This window comes from Prorops nasuta, unplaced genomic scaffold (genome assembly GCF_024137725.1).
Source record: "Prorops nasuta isolate Cenicafe-Biocafe unplaced genomic scaffold, Cenicafe_Pnas_1.2 PNAS00006, whole genome shotgun sequence".
In the NCBI taxonomy this organism is placed as follows: Eukaryota; Metazoa; Arthropoda; class Insecta; order Hymenoptera; family Bethylidae; genus Prorops; species Prorops nasuta.
This window is the reverse complement of record NW_027116803.1, coordinates 2,132,752-2,147,451: the sequence shown is the minus strand read 5'-3', so window position 1 is coordinate 2,147,451 and position 14,700 is coordinate 2,132,752. Positions and strand designations below refer to the sequence as shown.

Here is a 14,700-nt window from a genome sequence, read left to right as displayed (position 1 = left end):
TTGCACGATTATTCTGACAGAATTTTGTACACAGCAGAATACACCAACGCGAGTGACTAAGGGTTAATAATGCAGTTTGCTTTTCTAGCCATTCTCTACGTTACATTGCAATTTTTTGTTATAGGCATTGAGAACTAGGGCGCAAAAAGCTCGTGCCACGCGGAAACCAAATCTGGGTGATATAAAGCCGGGCAGCATAATAGAAAATATTGCGCATACACGGAGGTGAGTAAAGTTTCTTAACGGATTTGATGGATAGCATGTACCTTTCAAACTTGTAGTAATCAGTTGTGTAACGGAATAACCGATTGCGAACTATAATTTATAGTAAATGTTTACAAGTATTATTAGTTGGCAACAAGTGTGTATGAGCTGTTGTAATTTCAAGCTTCACCATGCATCCATGATTAGTATGACAGATTCCACGCGAATGGGGAGGATCGATTTATCAGAGATATGGATGTGTTGAATGAATTAAAGCAGCAATAAAAAAAATAAAAAATCCAATGATTTTCGTAACTCGTCATTCCTCGCTCGTCTTCCTGTCGGAAAAAGAGACGACACCTTCATCTGGAACGTGCCGCTCGGTTTAACATTTCATTCTTTTTTTCTCTTCACTTTTTTCTGCGTCTACAACTTGCGTAGAGAGGATACGATTTCTCACGGAGTCTGAATTGGTCGCATCCCGGATAATTTCAACCTGCCTCACACCATCGTACCTTTGTAGCACGTGCTTTCATTTCCACAAGCTGCAGGTGGCAGTTTTCTTGAATAGTCAACCACTTCAACTCTATTTAATTGCCAACTTTGTACACGCTGCTCAGTCTACGACTGCTGTTTACCATTGGTAAACTGAACTGAGCAAACTATGGATTACTTTTATCATTTGAACTGGGAGAAAATTTAGTCGATTTTCAAGCTCGCTTTGTACTCTTCTCTCTCCATTGAAAGTAATGCCATTCTCGGACTCGTAGATACTTCTCCTCTTTTATGTATCATTCTTATTTCTATTATTGATGCAACGGGGTTTCTCCACGAAATATATAAGTCACCGCCGAAGCTTCGCATTGTTTATTTATTACGATTGATCGATAACGGTCTATGTATAGTATGAGCAACGTGCGGAATTATTTGCACGTCGTGTCTTCCTATATTGCGCGAGGGCATATACACATCGGCTTAAGATGGTTTGCTACCAATATATCAATCTTACGTGAGAAGAATATCTATACTATTTACCTTTTAAACACTGCAGTACCGTTTGTTACAGCCAAAGCGAGAATGTTTTACATTTTTTACCTCCTGCAGCGTCGACGTATTTACTTTGCTTGTGAAAGGAAATATCTTTGTACCGTTGCAGGATTAAAGAAGCGCCTAGCTCTCTTGCGAAAGATGTGCTCTACAAATTCGTGGCTATTATCGAAAGAAGCAACCATGCTTTTGCATCTAAAGCACGTTTATTATAGTTTCAAATTGAATTAGCATCCTTCGTAGGAAGAAACTCTGTCTAAAACTTGTAAGATTCTGCTTAGCCATATATTTCAAAGGCGATAGCGACGTTCCTCCAGCATTAAAGGAATAGTTATTCCTTCGGCACTATCGCGCACCCTACATATGGTATTAATTGCGATGCACGCCGACACAAATTATAATTTATAGCTAGATTTCATAACAGTGGTTGCGCTTTACGACGTGTTGGCTCCATCGATAAATTGGACTTAGCTATTTACAACGATGGTAACATTTTGGCACGGTAACTTTGTCTTTTCCCTTGGGCTTCTCCGTATCCAACATAATCTCGCTTCGTGTTAATCCAACACACCCACACACATACACACACACACACACACACAGGGCCCAAAGTCCCCCTCTTCCTAGAATCCACGCTCTTGTGTCGAGGAAAATAAATTCAACGCAACCTCCTCTCTAAATAATAAAAAGAGAAAATAGAAAGGAAAGCAAAAATGGACGAAAATTAGGAAGGTCGCTCCGAAAGGAAGAAAAACTTACTTAGCTGCAAGCGCATCTTTTCACTTGCAATGTGCAAACTCACTGTCTCTATCTTAGATAAATTTCGCGGTATTTGGATGCCATGCACGAGTAGCGCAGGACGGATAAGATTGTTTCTTCGTCGGTCCGCACAGTGCATTCCAGGAATATGAGGGTCATAAATATAGAAAGCGTGTACCGAGGCACCTCTGTATTCTACCTGCTATCCTGTTCGTGAATCATTGTTCGTATATTTGGTTATGGGTACGTTTATATCCCATCCAAGAGAAAATTACAGCGTTTGTGCGACTCACACAGTTCTGACGCAATGAGAATCTCAGTCGGGTGATATTTACTAGCGCTTGATGAAACGTGGAAGAAATGTGCATGATTAGTGTAGAAGCTTTTTTAGCGGCTTTTGACTAAGATCACGTAGTGGGTATTCTGTGGCAAGGTTTGCGGAGACGGCGCTGGGGGCTGCAGCCCTCGTTGCTCCTGGGATCGAAGAACCAACGAACACGGCCTCCGGAAGCAACGAGGATGAGGATGAAACGCCCATAGACCCTGTAGTGGTCATTTCCAACGATAAGAGCACCGAATTCTTCTTGGCCACTGTCGTCGAAGAGGCAGCGTAAGGAAACATACATAACATACCTGTATAGACAATTTACTCTTGGTGGATCGAATATTCGTCGTTAACAATAATTAATAATAATAAAATAGTGGAATGAAAATTTCAGAATTTATAGGACTATGAGTGGGGAACAATTGATCCCTTAAGGGCCTTGTTTGTCACGCTAAAACCGTTTACTCATCGTTTCAAAGGAAATTAGGATCCGGCTGTTTCTGCAAAAGTTCGGGTCAGCTCGTAGTTTGCTCTAAATTGGCTAGATCCACTAATTAAGATGATATTACTTCTGGTCCGCGGATAGCAAAGTTCAAAAAGAGATTTTACTTACCTCCTACCAACAGAAACAGCCCCTCTACTCGAATGATAATTATTCTAGTTTATCCACCCAACGGTATGGTTGCATCACTAGAATTATTTGTGCTTTTCGCAGTCTTTATTTGTATCGTTATATATATTCAAGAAAAGCTATAAGACAAAATTCTGTTTGTCAAAGTTCTTTGAATAGCCGAATTAATTGGTAGCTTTTCGCTTCACTTCACTGCTAAATTATATTGATTATATCGGTATTTTCATAAAAATTATAACATGAGAATATTTGTCGTCTCCGTGCTATATGCCTATAACAGTGTCACAATAGAGCCGTGAACCGCTGAATTCAAAGCTAGTACCCAAATTCTATACAAATTTTCCCTCACAATGCACTTTCCGTTTAATGGAAACTCGTTGCCCAATGGCAATTGCCGAGTCCGTAAGCTAATCAGAAGAGCGGCAGACGGAATTCTTGTTGCGTATAAAAGCTATCTATCGACCGTGCACAACGCTTCATTCAATCAATGTTCAAAGCAACTGTAAATTACAATCAGAAAAGATGGTCGATTTCTCTGAATTTAGCAAATATCGCTAAGGTACTGCAAGGTCTAAAATTACTGTAGAATATACTAAATTCATAAATATTTCATCAGGCTTTCAATATTCTCTGAGTAAACTACTGAATTTCGTGCTCGACATTAAAATCTCCAATTTAACAGCGATTTCCACCATTATTGCTAATCGAGCCGATAAATGCAGAATGATTGAACAAGAGCAGGGTTCCTGCGAATTTCAGGCAAGAATTAAATACGACGAGTATTCGATCATGTAGCGTGTGTTTGTTTGCGATGCGAGGGGTTGCAGAGTGAAGGATGCGAAAGAGAATTAGGTAAAAGTGGAATGTTTCTGATGCTCGAATGGCAGTTGTCGTTTCAGTGCGGTGGCGCAAGCCCAGCTGGGTGGGCCAAACGTTAGAAAGGACTCGGGATACGACGGTGCCGCGAGTAGTACCGTTATTCACGAGACTCTCGAAGCAAACTCGAGTCCGAGTCCAAATCCGAGAATAGTGTCGGCCCCCTCGTCATCCACGTCGTCTTCCCCACCACCCAGGGGTGCAACCAGCACATCTGTCTCGCAAACCAAAAAAAATGGAAACGGTGCGAGCAAGCAGGAGCTCACCAGGCTAAGAAGCACGGGATCTCTACTGCCTCTTCAGTTGGGCAGGACACCCAGTATCCTGTCGGGATCATCCTCCTGTAAAAAGGACCGAAAGAACGCCTCCACCGGCACGAGGTTCACCATCTACAAAGCTAACAAAGCCAGCAAGAAAAAGCGTGAAAAAAGCTCCGCCAAGAAAGAGCGAAAAGCTACAAAAACTTTGGCCATTGTATTAGGTGAGTTGGCAAGGAAGAAACGTATGAGCATTATTCTCGAGGAGATCCTCGAATAACCGAATGATTTTATTGACATTGGAAATATTATATTGAAACTTTAATTGCTGCAGGTGTCTTCCTGATATGCTGGGTGCCTTTCTTCACGTGCAATATCATGGACGCCATCTGCGTGAAGTTGGGGATGGATTGTCAACCAGGCATCGCAGCCTTCATTATTACTTCGTGGCTAGGTTACATGAACAGTTTTGTGAATCCCATCATCTACACCGTGTTCAACCCCGAATTTAGAAAGGCCTTCCACAAACTTCTCAGCTGGTAAAGATTATAACGGACAATCTCACGCAATTGTGTTCTTCTCGGAAGAAGAAAATTAAAGAAACTTTGGCAAGAGAACTTTGTTTCTTTGTGCAATTTCATAATAAAATATTAGTTCATCTTATACACGGACTAAGAAAATTCTGAGACCTTTGGAATATATATCAATTTCTTGTATCTTTTCTTTCGATTTTTTTCCCCTTTTTTTTTTTACTAATAGGTAGCATCTGTACAAATGATTCTCATGTGAATTTACCGTTTTTACCATAAGAGACAGTTTACCATTCCGTCTACGCGCCCACGTGCGTCCACCGAAAAGACACCCTGTAAACCATCGTCCATTGATATCTGCGAACTATGTGTATTTAAATTGAAGTATCACACGAGGCCCCCTTTTCAAAATTTAATCTTCACAGCTTATTGGCGAGAACCTATTAGTAAAGGCGCCCTTCGTGGTGTCGGTGAATATCAAAAATATATATACACCAAAACAAAATGATGAGCTAGTATATTGTAATGGGGATAAACTGTACAAACGAAACTACTACAAAGTACACAGCGCTCGGAGGTTATTTTCTAAGCGGATTAGCTGTTAAAGCACACGTAGTGCTCGTGACGACAGACATTAGCACATATTAAAGATTACTTCGATAATTCATAAGGGATGATATCTGAAAGAGCGCAGACTGCATTGTGAAAAACTCAGAGCGGTTAGAGAGTATTTATTACTCGAGTATAATAATATCTTTCCGTGAATATTAACGAAAACCGTGAACAGTATTATCATAGACCATAAGGTATAGCAATATTTTTTCGCTCAAAGAGGATTAGGATGAGTCACGTCATTCTCGTCATTGATTTTATTAAATTTCAGCGTGCATATTCGCATTAAGCATTTGCCATTGTCCTTACAAAAAGTTATTCTTCCACGTGACTTTTATCATTTTCCAAACAAGTTCTTCGAACTCCTGTATTCTAAATGACCGACGAGCCATGATTTAAAGTCTTATAATCGGTTTCTTGCGTTCCCTTCGATATAAATAATAGAGCTCTGTGCCAATTTTTTAAGAGCGTGATCGAAACGACGGGAATAGTATATAGTGACCAAATTGACATTCACGGTCGTTGCAAGGTTAAAGCGTGTAAGATAAGAGCCAGGAATCAAAGTATTAATTCGCCTGATTGTTTGCAAATCCACGTATTGTATAAATTTATTCACGAGTGTTCCTGTTGCTACAAAATATCTCATTTCGTTATATCTGAATTTAATTATTTGGGAATAGCAGCTTTATGGAATGAATTCTGTTTCTTCGGTATACTCGAATTTCGTATTTGCAGTCGGGCATGCAATTTCCTATGACCGAATTTCCAAACATATCAATATGAGTACGAAGCGTGATACCTGTCCTACATCAGCTCCCATAGCAGGTGCTTTTATGCATGTACGAAGAATATTGAAAGATATACATATATGAAGAAAGGTAGGACGAGCAGTTGATAGAAATGAGCCGAGTACGCGTCGCAAATGCCAAGCACCAAAAATCGGTTAGTATTAACATTGATGAGTCGATCTAGACGCAGATACATAAGATTTAACAGATATACGCTGCGTTAATAAAATGTTACAACAAAGAAATAAAGTAACGTTTACAATCAAAGCTTTTTGCTTCATGGTTTCCGAAAGATCGCGAGTACGACGTATAGCCATGAGCTTACACTATGATGTATATTTGTAAATAGTATATAGCAATTAATAAAGATTACAAAAAAAAACATTAATGAAATGAAGCCGCTATTCGCACGATTACACGTCGATCTAAACATGTCGAACGATCTAAAATGACTTTGTCGCTCGCTGTGCTCAAACTTGAACTTAGTTTATGAATTTTTCCTTTCGTTTCACTTCAACGTTTTATTCGATATAAACAGCAGATAAGATTTATTCAAGAGAATTAAATGTAATTGAGAAAGGAGAACCGAGATAATCCTTAGGTAGAGTCTCGTAGATTGATCGACGTGTCACTTGGGCGTCATCGTGGAGAGAAAGAGACTTTTCAAGCAAGTCCTTTAGCTTTTCCACACTTTGCTTTATGTGTCGGCATTAGTGTGCATTGTCTAAACTCGATGGTGCGATCGATGCTTCGTCGAATGTCCAACTCTAATTTTTTCGAGTATTTTGCGTACGAGAGCTGAGGAGGGGTGATCTATAGTGGTATGCGATATCTATTTATAATATATTACGATAAGAAGTACATACACCAAAAAGCAAACGTCCCTGCTGCTGGGACGAAAAGTGAAAGAAACGCGTAGCCAAAGAGTGCTTCTAAGCAAAAGTAAGCCTAGTCTTCTGTTATAGTGTGACGTTTCGAAAATGTTAGAAAGTTTCTTACAATTCTGCGTAAAATCGCTGTATTTTTCTAACCTGATACGTTCCCTTCTTGTACATATATACTTGCATATTACGTGCGTGTAGGACGTACGTATATACACGACGATTCGAAGAACGACTGTAGCACACACTGTACTACACTGTAAATATGTTTATCTATCGAAAAATCAAATGCGAATCTGACGTGAGAGTGTCTGCGGTGGAATTCCAGCCGAATTCCAACTACCGAATCTTAGAAATTCTGCGAGAGCGTTAGTGAAAATTTCTGCGCGATTGTTAATGCGTTTTCTTGCGACTACTGTGTATAAATAAAGTATAACGGAGCGGATGGACTAAAAGAAAAGAAAAGAAAAAAAAGAAAAATCGAATGTTGAACGTTTAGGCATTACGAGAGCGTCTATCACCTGTTGCGAAAGAGCTATGTTTTCCTATGGATTTCTTAATTATTACCAATGGTCTATACAGGGCATAGGTTTAAGGGGCGAACTTTATTTGCTGAATCTAATAAATCAATCGTGTAAGAGGAAGACGGAAAACATTTAAAGCTGTGTATGTACATAAGGCAATACTAATACAAACTCACACGCGCGCAAAACTTACACTTTGCGTACACAACACCGGCAAACAAAAATTCAGCGACACTTGTTAAAATTAATAAATTATAGTATAAATTAATGCAGAGCATTTTTATTTAACCCCACAACCCTGTAGCACACTCCTCTTCGTAAACTGTCCATTTCCCGCACGAGGTAAGCCACCACTCATCTCGATTATCATCGATATATAATACAAACGTTGGAGTAAATCGAAAGAACGCAGGTTCACTGGGGGAAGCTGCGGAGAATCCGCTTTGATTGACGTGTATGTGGATATCAGGTGTGGATTGAAAGTTATGTAATTACGTGCAACTGAGCGGCTGTATGAATTGCTCCGGTTCTCTAGAGATAGAGGTCGTCAATAAGGACTAAAATGCACATCCTACAAAGCCCGTGCAAATCCAATCTGCAGTGAAATCGTTCACACCATTTCCGCAAAGTGCTCGAATAAAGCGGATAGCAACGGTCCAGAGTATTCATTTCACAGTATTTGTGTGCGCGAAGATTGCTGGGAAAAAGAGCGCGATAAATTCGTATTATTCTGACCAAACCGTAATTAAGCGCGAAGATTACGAATTATTATGGATCATGTTCATTTGCAAATCGCCAAGACCTCGTAGGTTTCTTGAAAAATAAAACATACACGTATTTTGTGTCATCGCGTGTTTATTTCCATTTCCTTTACATCGTTCGTTTCTTTTGTATATAAGGAACACTAAATATACTTAATAACAGTCTCTTGGATCTGGTTACTCGGATCGCTTACTCGCTAGTGAAATACAAAACGATAGAAAAAAAAGCGCATGCAAACTCTAAACCTCCATAGCCTCGGAATTCTTTCTTCTTTTTTACAATGCTGCTTGATGAGATTTAGCAGTCTCACCAGGCAGCAGCATCACATCTGAAGGGAAACGAGCCCTACGCGTCTCTCTCACTTAATTAAATTCACGACGAAATCGCTGGCTACCATAGACGCTGGCCAAATCCAATCTGCAAAAAAAGTTAATTACGTCAAGCCCCTTTTACCTGCGTATGAATGTGTATTAATTATACTGTAATATTTATATATATATGGTACCGTATGTAATCCCAGGCACACCCCATGAGACCACCACGCAGCTATACTTAAAATTGACGATTTTTTTCGCTTGGCACACACGGTCGAAAGTTTTAAAGCAAATAATTAATGCGGATAAAAGGAACTTTTTGGACAAATCGTAGTAATTCTTTTTTTCTTGCATTATTCAACGCTCGTAGTATTGCAAACGAATGACATCCATTTAGAAGAGTAATTTTTTGAATGATTTATGGTTTTTTTTTCTGACGCTTCCGGACGGCTTGAAACGTTGCTTTCACGCTCATTCCGCCCCTCTTCTTTTGGATCTTTACTTACGCTCTTATATATTCTTCAAGGAAGAAGCTTGCAAAGTAATTTCAAAATACTCGCAGCGTGCGGCTTTTAGCAGCTGTGAATAAAATACCTACGAAGGTAGCTGTACTGATTTGAGGAAAAAAGACCAAACGTCTTGTCCAATGTAGCTTTTATACCGAAGGATACTGGCAATTTCTAGAAAAGCTGTCTTCGCGTGAACCACTAAATCTTCTCGCCCGCGGAATTTAATCGCCGAACACTTCGCTCGCATCCATTTTGTCATTTTTCCCAGTGAATCATTTTAAAATAAAAAAAAATGTACCGGCAGTAATTTGAATACCATAAAATATATGCAAAAATAAAATCGACTGCCAAACAAATATGCAGCATTTCGCTGGCAAATATTACCATAGCACGATGCATGATTACTGAAGCTTGTAATGTTATGTCTATGAGAGAAAAGTTTATTGCCAAACGTAAAATAGTCGTTTCTGCAGCATGTGGATAAAATATGATATTTACAGAGCAGGATTTAACGGTAGATTCGGAAATTAAATCGTGGCTTCGAAACATAAGCGTGGAAAGTATAGATTAACCGATATGTAAAATATTGGCGAGAAGCTAGGCCGTGTGTTTCTATCGTCAAAGTTAAGTTTAAGCTCCGAGGGAGGAAATTGATTGCAGGATAAAGCAAACAGTGGAAAGTTCATTCCGATGTAAAGCGAATAAAAGTGAGAAAAACCGAGGCGATGAAAGAAAGTAAAGCGAGAGTTGTATGTATACCATTAGAGTAAGACAAGCTCTGCAAAGTTTTCAATATTACCTCGCTCTCGCTCCTACATGAATTAAAATGAAATTAATCTTTCGAGGGCTTAGATTGGGCTAACGAATATAAATCATATTATCGATGTTCATGTATCGCTTAAATCACATAACTGGGGCTTTTCTCGTAATGCAAATTTACCTTCGCAAACATTGGCACGTGCTGCCGTGGAATATCCGGAAGATTCAGCTCCACCGATCTCGGGGCGAGATCATTAGAGGGCATTACGTAATTTAAACCACCAAAGCCGCCCAAGTGTAATTGCAGGCCTTAAAAATACAAAAATTCATTCTCGTTTACTCTCCATTTTATCTTTTGGCCTAATCTAATGTAATTACTGCTCGTTAGTCAGATTAAACCGAACGAGCACGAATTTATAATTAGTAAATGCGATACCTGGCGAGAAAGCCGAGTTTCTTCTTCCATCGTTGAATTGTCGGCTTTGGTCCGTGTGTTGAAAACTTGGTCCAAAGTTCAAAGTTGGTATGCTAGTAGTTATGCTCGTAGGGATGCCGTTGGGCATTCCCGCAGTTATGCCCTCAGGTAAATGCGCAGGTAGCATGGTATGCATTCCGGTTGATATACCAGTCGGCACATTGGCAGTTAAGCCGGTGGGAATGGCTGCACCTAAAATCAAAGCAAGCGACGCCTCATTGAAAACAAATAGTCGCGTTAATTAATCTCGTTTGTAACGCGTGAAATATCCCGCCTGCAGTAACGATTGCGAAGTAATCGTGATTTTTCCACCATTTTTCCAACGTTCCAATTGTATTCTATATATAAATATATTTATATATATATATACATACACATACAGCCGGTTACAACGAGACAAGAATCGAATTAACAAAAATAGCACGCAACATTTCGAGAACATCGATGAAACGAGTCGCGCTCGGTAATTACGTTTAAATTCAGATTCATTTCAACGAGCAAAATTTTGTAAAAATTCCGTGGAATCCCGTGGCCACGATTAATAAGGGAGCGTGGGCTCGTTAACGAGAAACTAGGGTGAAATTGTTCGAGTACGTCTGTCGGCAATTTAACGACGATTTATTATTACAAAGCGAGTGTTTGTCGCAAGGGATCCACAGGTCGAAGATAAAATTCGTTTAACGAAGCGGACTCGCGAGAGAGGAGAGGGTTGACCGTGGTCCCTAAAGTCGATCCGAGACCGATTTGCCACGATTTTTATGGCTTGGCGTCTGGGAGCTCTGCGTATGTGTACCTAGAGTCAGACTGGGTGATGCTGAAGAGTCTGCTGGTACGAAAGCGATTCTTGGCACTGTCGTTTGAATGTAGTTTATCGTTTGTGGTGGGTGGGAAATCGCTGAAAAGGCTGCAATCGGTATACTTTGCACGTTCATATTCTGGCTTCCGGTAATCGCCAATGGAACGTATTCGATGCTTTCCGGATGTTGCTGGAAGGTGATGCTGTGTTGCTGTTGATGCTCATGATTTTGTTGCTTCTGCCTCTGCTCTTCTGGTAACAGATAGTTCACTATCGCATCCTGGGTGCTACTTTTCACATCGTTTTGCACATAGAAAGTGGATGGTGTCGTTCCAACGAATTCATCCTTGGGAAAGTGAACACTGGGAGAAGTCGTAATTTATGTCAATTAAATGGATGACAGTGATTATAGCTCGTATCAAATTTAATTTTAAAGCAAACAAGAAACTATTTCATATAATATCGAGGCCATTAACGTTCCTTCGTAGAAACGTGATATTTGAGTTCAAAGTATAATTAGTTGTGGAAGAAACCTGTTAAAATGTTTAGGAACATATAAATTCTGAAACGCAATGCCATTTGTTTTGTTTGCTCGAGATATGGAGGCAAATTTAGTTTAAGTAATAGCTCTTGAAATTAGAAACTTTTGCTGATGTTAGTTTCGATTAATGTAAATCATAGCATAAACGAGTTTGAAATAACAATAAGGTACGTATGTGACAGGAGTGCATGATTTATAGTGATAATTTGGAATCTCTTTCTAAAAATGATACTATTCTTCGGTAATAGACCTAACAAAATCTATCGAATTGACCACCCCAAGAATAAGAATTTACACCTAATTGTAAATATAAGAGAACAAAATTGATTACGTACTTTTGATTAAAAGACGATCTTGGTGCATGGTTCAATACGAAAGATATAGTCGAAGAGGTAGTCATAGCTGTCGAGGATGGCTTGAAACTTAACGATTGTTTTTGATTTATCGGTATTGCCGACACCATAGGTACTGTCACACCTTTCGTATCGGACTGCGAGTAGCCATGCTGAAACCAATAGGAAAGTTTTACCAATGCTTAAAATAATTCATCCAACTAGGTCCGTTGGTTGCTCATTCGTCAATATAGCAATACTGAAAGAGTTTACTGGTCTACAAACTGAAATTCCCAGAGAGTTAAACCACCAATTACAAACTCTCCAGTGCAGCGAATGATGGATTAAATTACGAGCAGAATATCTCATGTATTATATACTATAATAAACTCTAAATTATCCTTCTTTCTGCTAATTTTGTTTGTTATTTGGGAATGGAATTTATTTCGTTACGGTACTGAATTGCTAGCATGAATGCTATTCGTGAAACCAAAAATACACGAGTTATAGAGCTAATGTAATCGCAGCGTTAACTAATCGATCGCCACTGAATTGCTCTTGATCAATTAGTGGTATTTAATTATTATTGGAATAGTTATTTCCATATGAATGGTTCGTTCCCGCTCACCGTATTGGTTTCGACGTTTGGCATCATCGTCGTTGTTGTCAGTGTGGATTCGATTTCGGTCGATCCAGTCATTGGCTTGCTAGCATCGATTACAGTCGCAGTTGTAGGAGATGGAGAATCGTTAACAATCGGCTTATGTGTAGCAGTCGAATCTGCTAATTTAGCCATGGCAGATTCTCCCTCCAATGGCAAACTTCCGTACGACAAAGTTGGGACAGATGCAAATCCAAGACCATGGTTTCCTTCGTAAAACATTCGAGTAATATCGTTAAGCGTGTGATTTAGAAAAAAAAAGTAGTAGTAAAAATTGAAATAATATAAGATTGAAAGTATATAATTTATTGTTAATATTAACCATATTTCAAATAACTCGAATGGCCTCCGAATGATAAGGGTTGTCTTGATTGCTCTTGCCTGCTGTAAGAGTCTATTGGCTTATCGGACAGTTCTTCTTTATAGGAGTGCATAGAATCCGAGTAGTGTCCCGTTCCTTCTTGAGCGAACTGCTGACGCTGCTGAAATGATTGCTGATCCGTTTCGGAAGACTGTTCCTTCAGTCGTAACTGATCTTCCAGCGTCGTATCGCCTTTGAAAGGTTGTTGTTCAAGGGACAATTCATTTCTGTAATGCGAGGTGTCGTCTTTAAACGTTGGTATTTCTCTGTGATAGTATTGATTCCTGAACGGGGATTGATCTTTGCCGAGTGGGTAGTCCCTGAAAAGCGATTGGTCTCTGAACGGTATCTGATCTCTGAAAGGTGACTGGAGTCTACGGGAGTGCTGTCTATAGGTCTGTTGTGCGAAGGGCTGATGTTCGCGTATAGACGCGTACTGCTGCGGTGCTTGATAGGCTGGGAAATTTGAATCGAAGAAACCGATGGATGGACCAGGAGCTCTACTGCTTCTCAATGCACCGACCACCGTTGCCATAGCTACCACAAAAATCACCTGTTACAACAGAAAAATCACCATCACTACGTGACATTTTCCGTATTTCAATGATGACTCACCAGACCTCCCATTTTTTCTCTCATTGCACTCACTTAACACGAATTCTCGCTGAATCCTATCACGCGTGTGCCCGGACGATGCAGGCAACTATCTGTTGCTGATATCAAGAGACAACTTTCTTTTATACAGAACATTTCTAACACCTCCCAAGCCTGCATCACTGGGAAGACTAGTCTTTCTCCTTTTTGTCAGAAAACCAGTTTTTTAATGTCTATATCCAAACCGTATGACAAACGTACAATGTAAATACGAGCAAATGCAGCGATTCGAGTGTCTGTCGTAATCTTGAACGAGGAATATTTTGTAGTTGAAGTTTTTGTGGAATATGGAAAATACGATGGAAGTATTTGATTGTTATAATTTCGTATGCTGCAATGCCTGTGCTGACAAGAAAAGGAAGCAGTTATGAATTTTATAGAAACAGACGTATGGATTATTCGAACACTCGTATGTGAATGTGAAAAAACACGTTGCACGGGGCATCAAATTATCATTTCGCGGCTGGAACGAAGTAAGAGTTTCTGCAAGGTGGAAGAAATACAAAACTCGTTTTCGAGTGATCGTTGTATCGCGAGAAAAAGGAAGTATTTAGAAAATACATGTAAGTTGTTCTTTATTGCACACTTTATGGTAAAACAGGGAATGAGCGTCAAACATCCTGCTCATCGCCTTTCCAATGGTCAGGGCTTTAATTTGTCAACAAACTTGCTACCAGTCATGACTAGTTAATTGGACAAGATCGATAATATTGATTTCATAACCAAACCATATTGCGTCAATAAATTGACAAGCCCCATTATTGATTCAATTGTTATGAAAATATCTTCATGAAAGTTGATCGATGAACAGGATTAAAGAACTTTTTGCTAGTATAAATCGGATCAGTTTGCATGTAGAAAAATATCGTGTAGGAAAATAAATTAGCTAAGTTAAAGTAACATCGGCGTCAAAAGCGTTAGCCACTAATGAGCCACTGTATTATGATTTGCGTAATTCCTCATGTAAGTCGCGGCCTCTTGTGACAGCATACATGTTAGTCTAGTTATTTCATGGTATTACGGTGGGTTCAAAGCGAATATGAAGTCGGACTGCATTTAAATATCAAAATGCATGCAAATGCATGTGTCTCGGGCAGACTCG

The 14,700-nt window shown here is 39.5% G+C and overlaps 2 protein-coding genes across 4 annotated transcripts in view; one reads left to right on the top strand and one right to left on the bottom strand.

Annotated features, from left to right (window-relative positions):
* Positions 1-7,675, top strand: part of Dop2R (dopamine D2-like receptor) — a 116,216-nt gene extending 108,541 nt beyond the window's left edge. The window contains exons 5-8 of one of the 3 annotated variants that reach the window (XM_066728644.1): positions 125-225; positions 2,444-2,620; positions 3,854-4,323; positions 4,434-7,675. In XM_066728644.1, the coding sequence (XP_066584741.1) occupies positions 125-225; positions 2,444-2,620; positions 3,854-4,323; positions 4,434-4,642 (957 nt within the window). In that variant the 3' untranslated portion in view covers positions 4,643-7,675. Of the gene's footprint in view, positions 1-124; positions 226-2,425; positions 2,621-3,853; positions 4,324-4,433 lie in introns of all 3 variants that reach the window. The other 2 variants (XM_066728643.1, XM_066728642.1) reach the window with 2 other exon arrangements.
* Positions 7,676-8,294: 619 nt separating this feature from the next.
* LOC136774306 (uncharacterized) lies at positions 8,295-14,042 on the bottom strand. Its single transcript, XM_066728496.1, has 8 exons — positions 13,560-14,042; positions 12,906-13,497; positions 12,551-12,792; positions 11,926-12,095; positions 11,047-11,411; positions 10,215-10,445; positions 9,960-10,087; positions 8,295-8,613 (listed from the first exon to the last, which is right to left on the bottom strand). The coding sequence occupies exons 1-8, from the start codon at positions 13,581-13,583 to the stop codon at positions 8,587-8,589; spliced, it is 1,779 nt and encodes a 592-aa protein (XP_066584593.1). The 5' UTR covers positions 13,584-14,042; the 3' UTR covers positions 8,295-8,586.
* Positions 14,043-14,700: the final 658 nt, after the last annotated feature.

Bases quoted from the DNA above. Each gene is read 5' to 3' on its own strand.
- LOC136774306 (XM_066728496.1), bottom strand. From the start codon at position 13,583: ATGAGAGAAAAAATGGGAGGTCTG. The intron at 12,096-12,550 runs GTGAGCGGGAAC...TATTGGTTTCAG, and splicing joins CAAACGTCGAAACCAATACG to CATGGCTACTCGCAGTCCGA. The intron at 10,088-10,214 runs GTATCGCATTTA...TGTATTTTTAAG, and splicing joins AAACTCGGCTTTCTCGCCAG to GCCTGCAATTACACTTGGGC.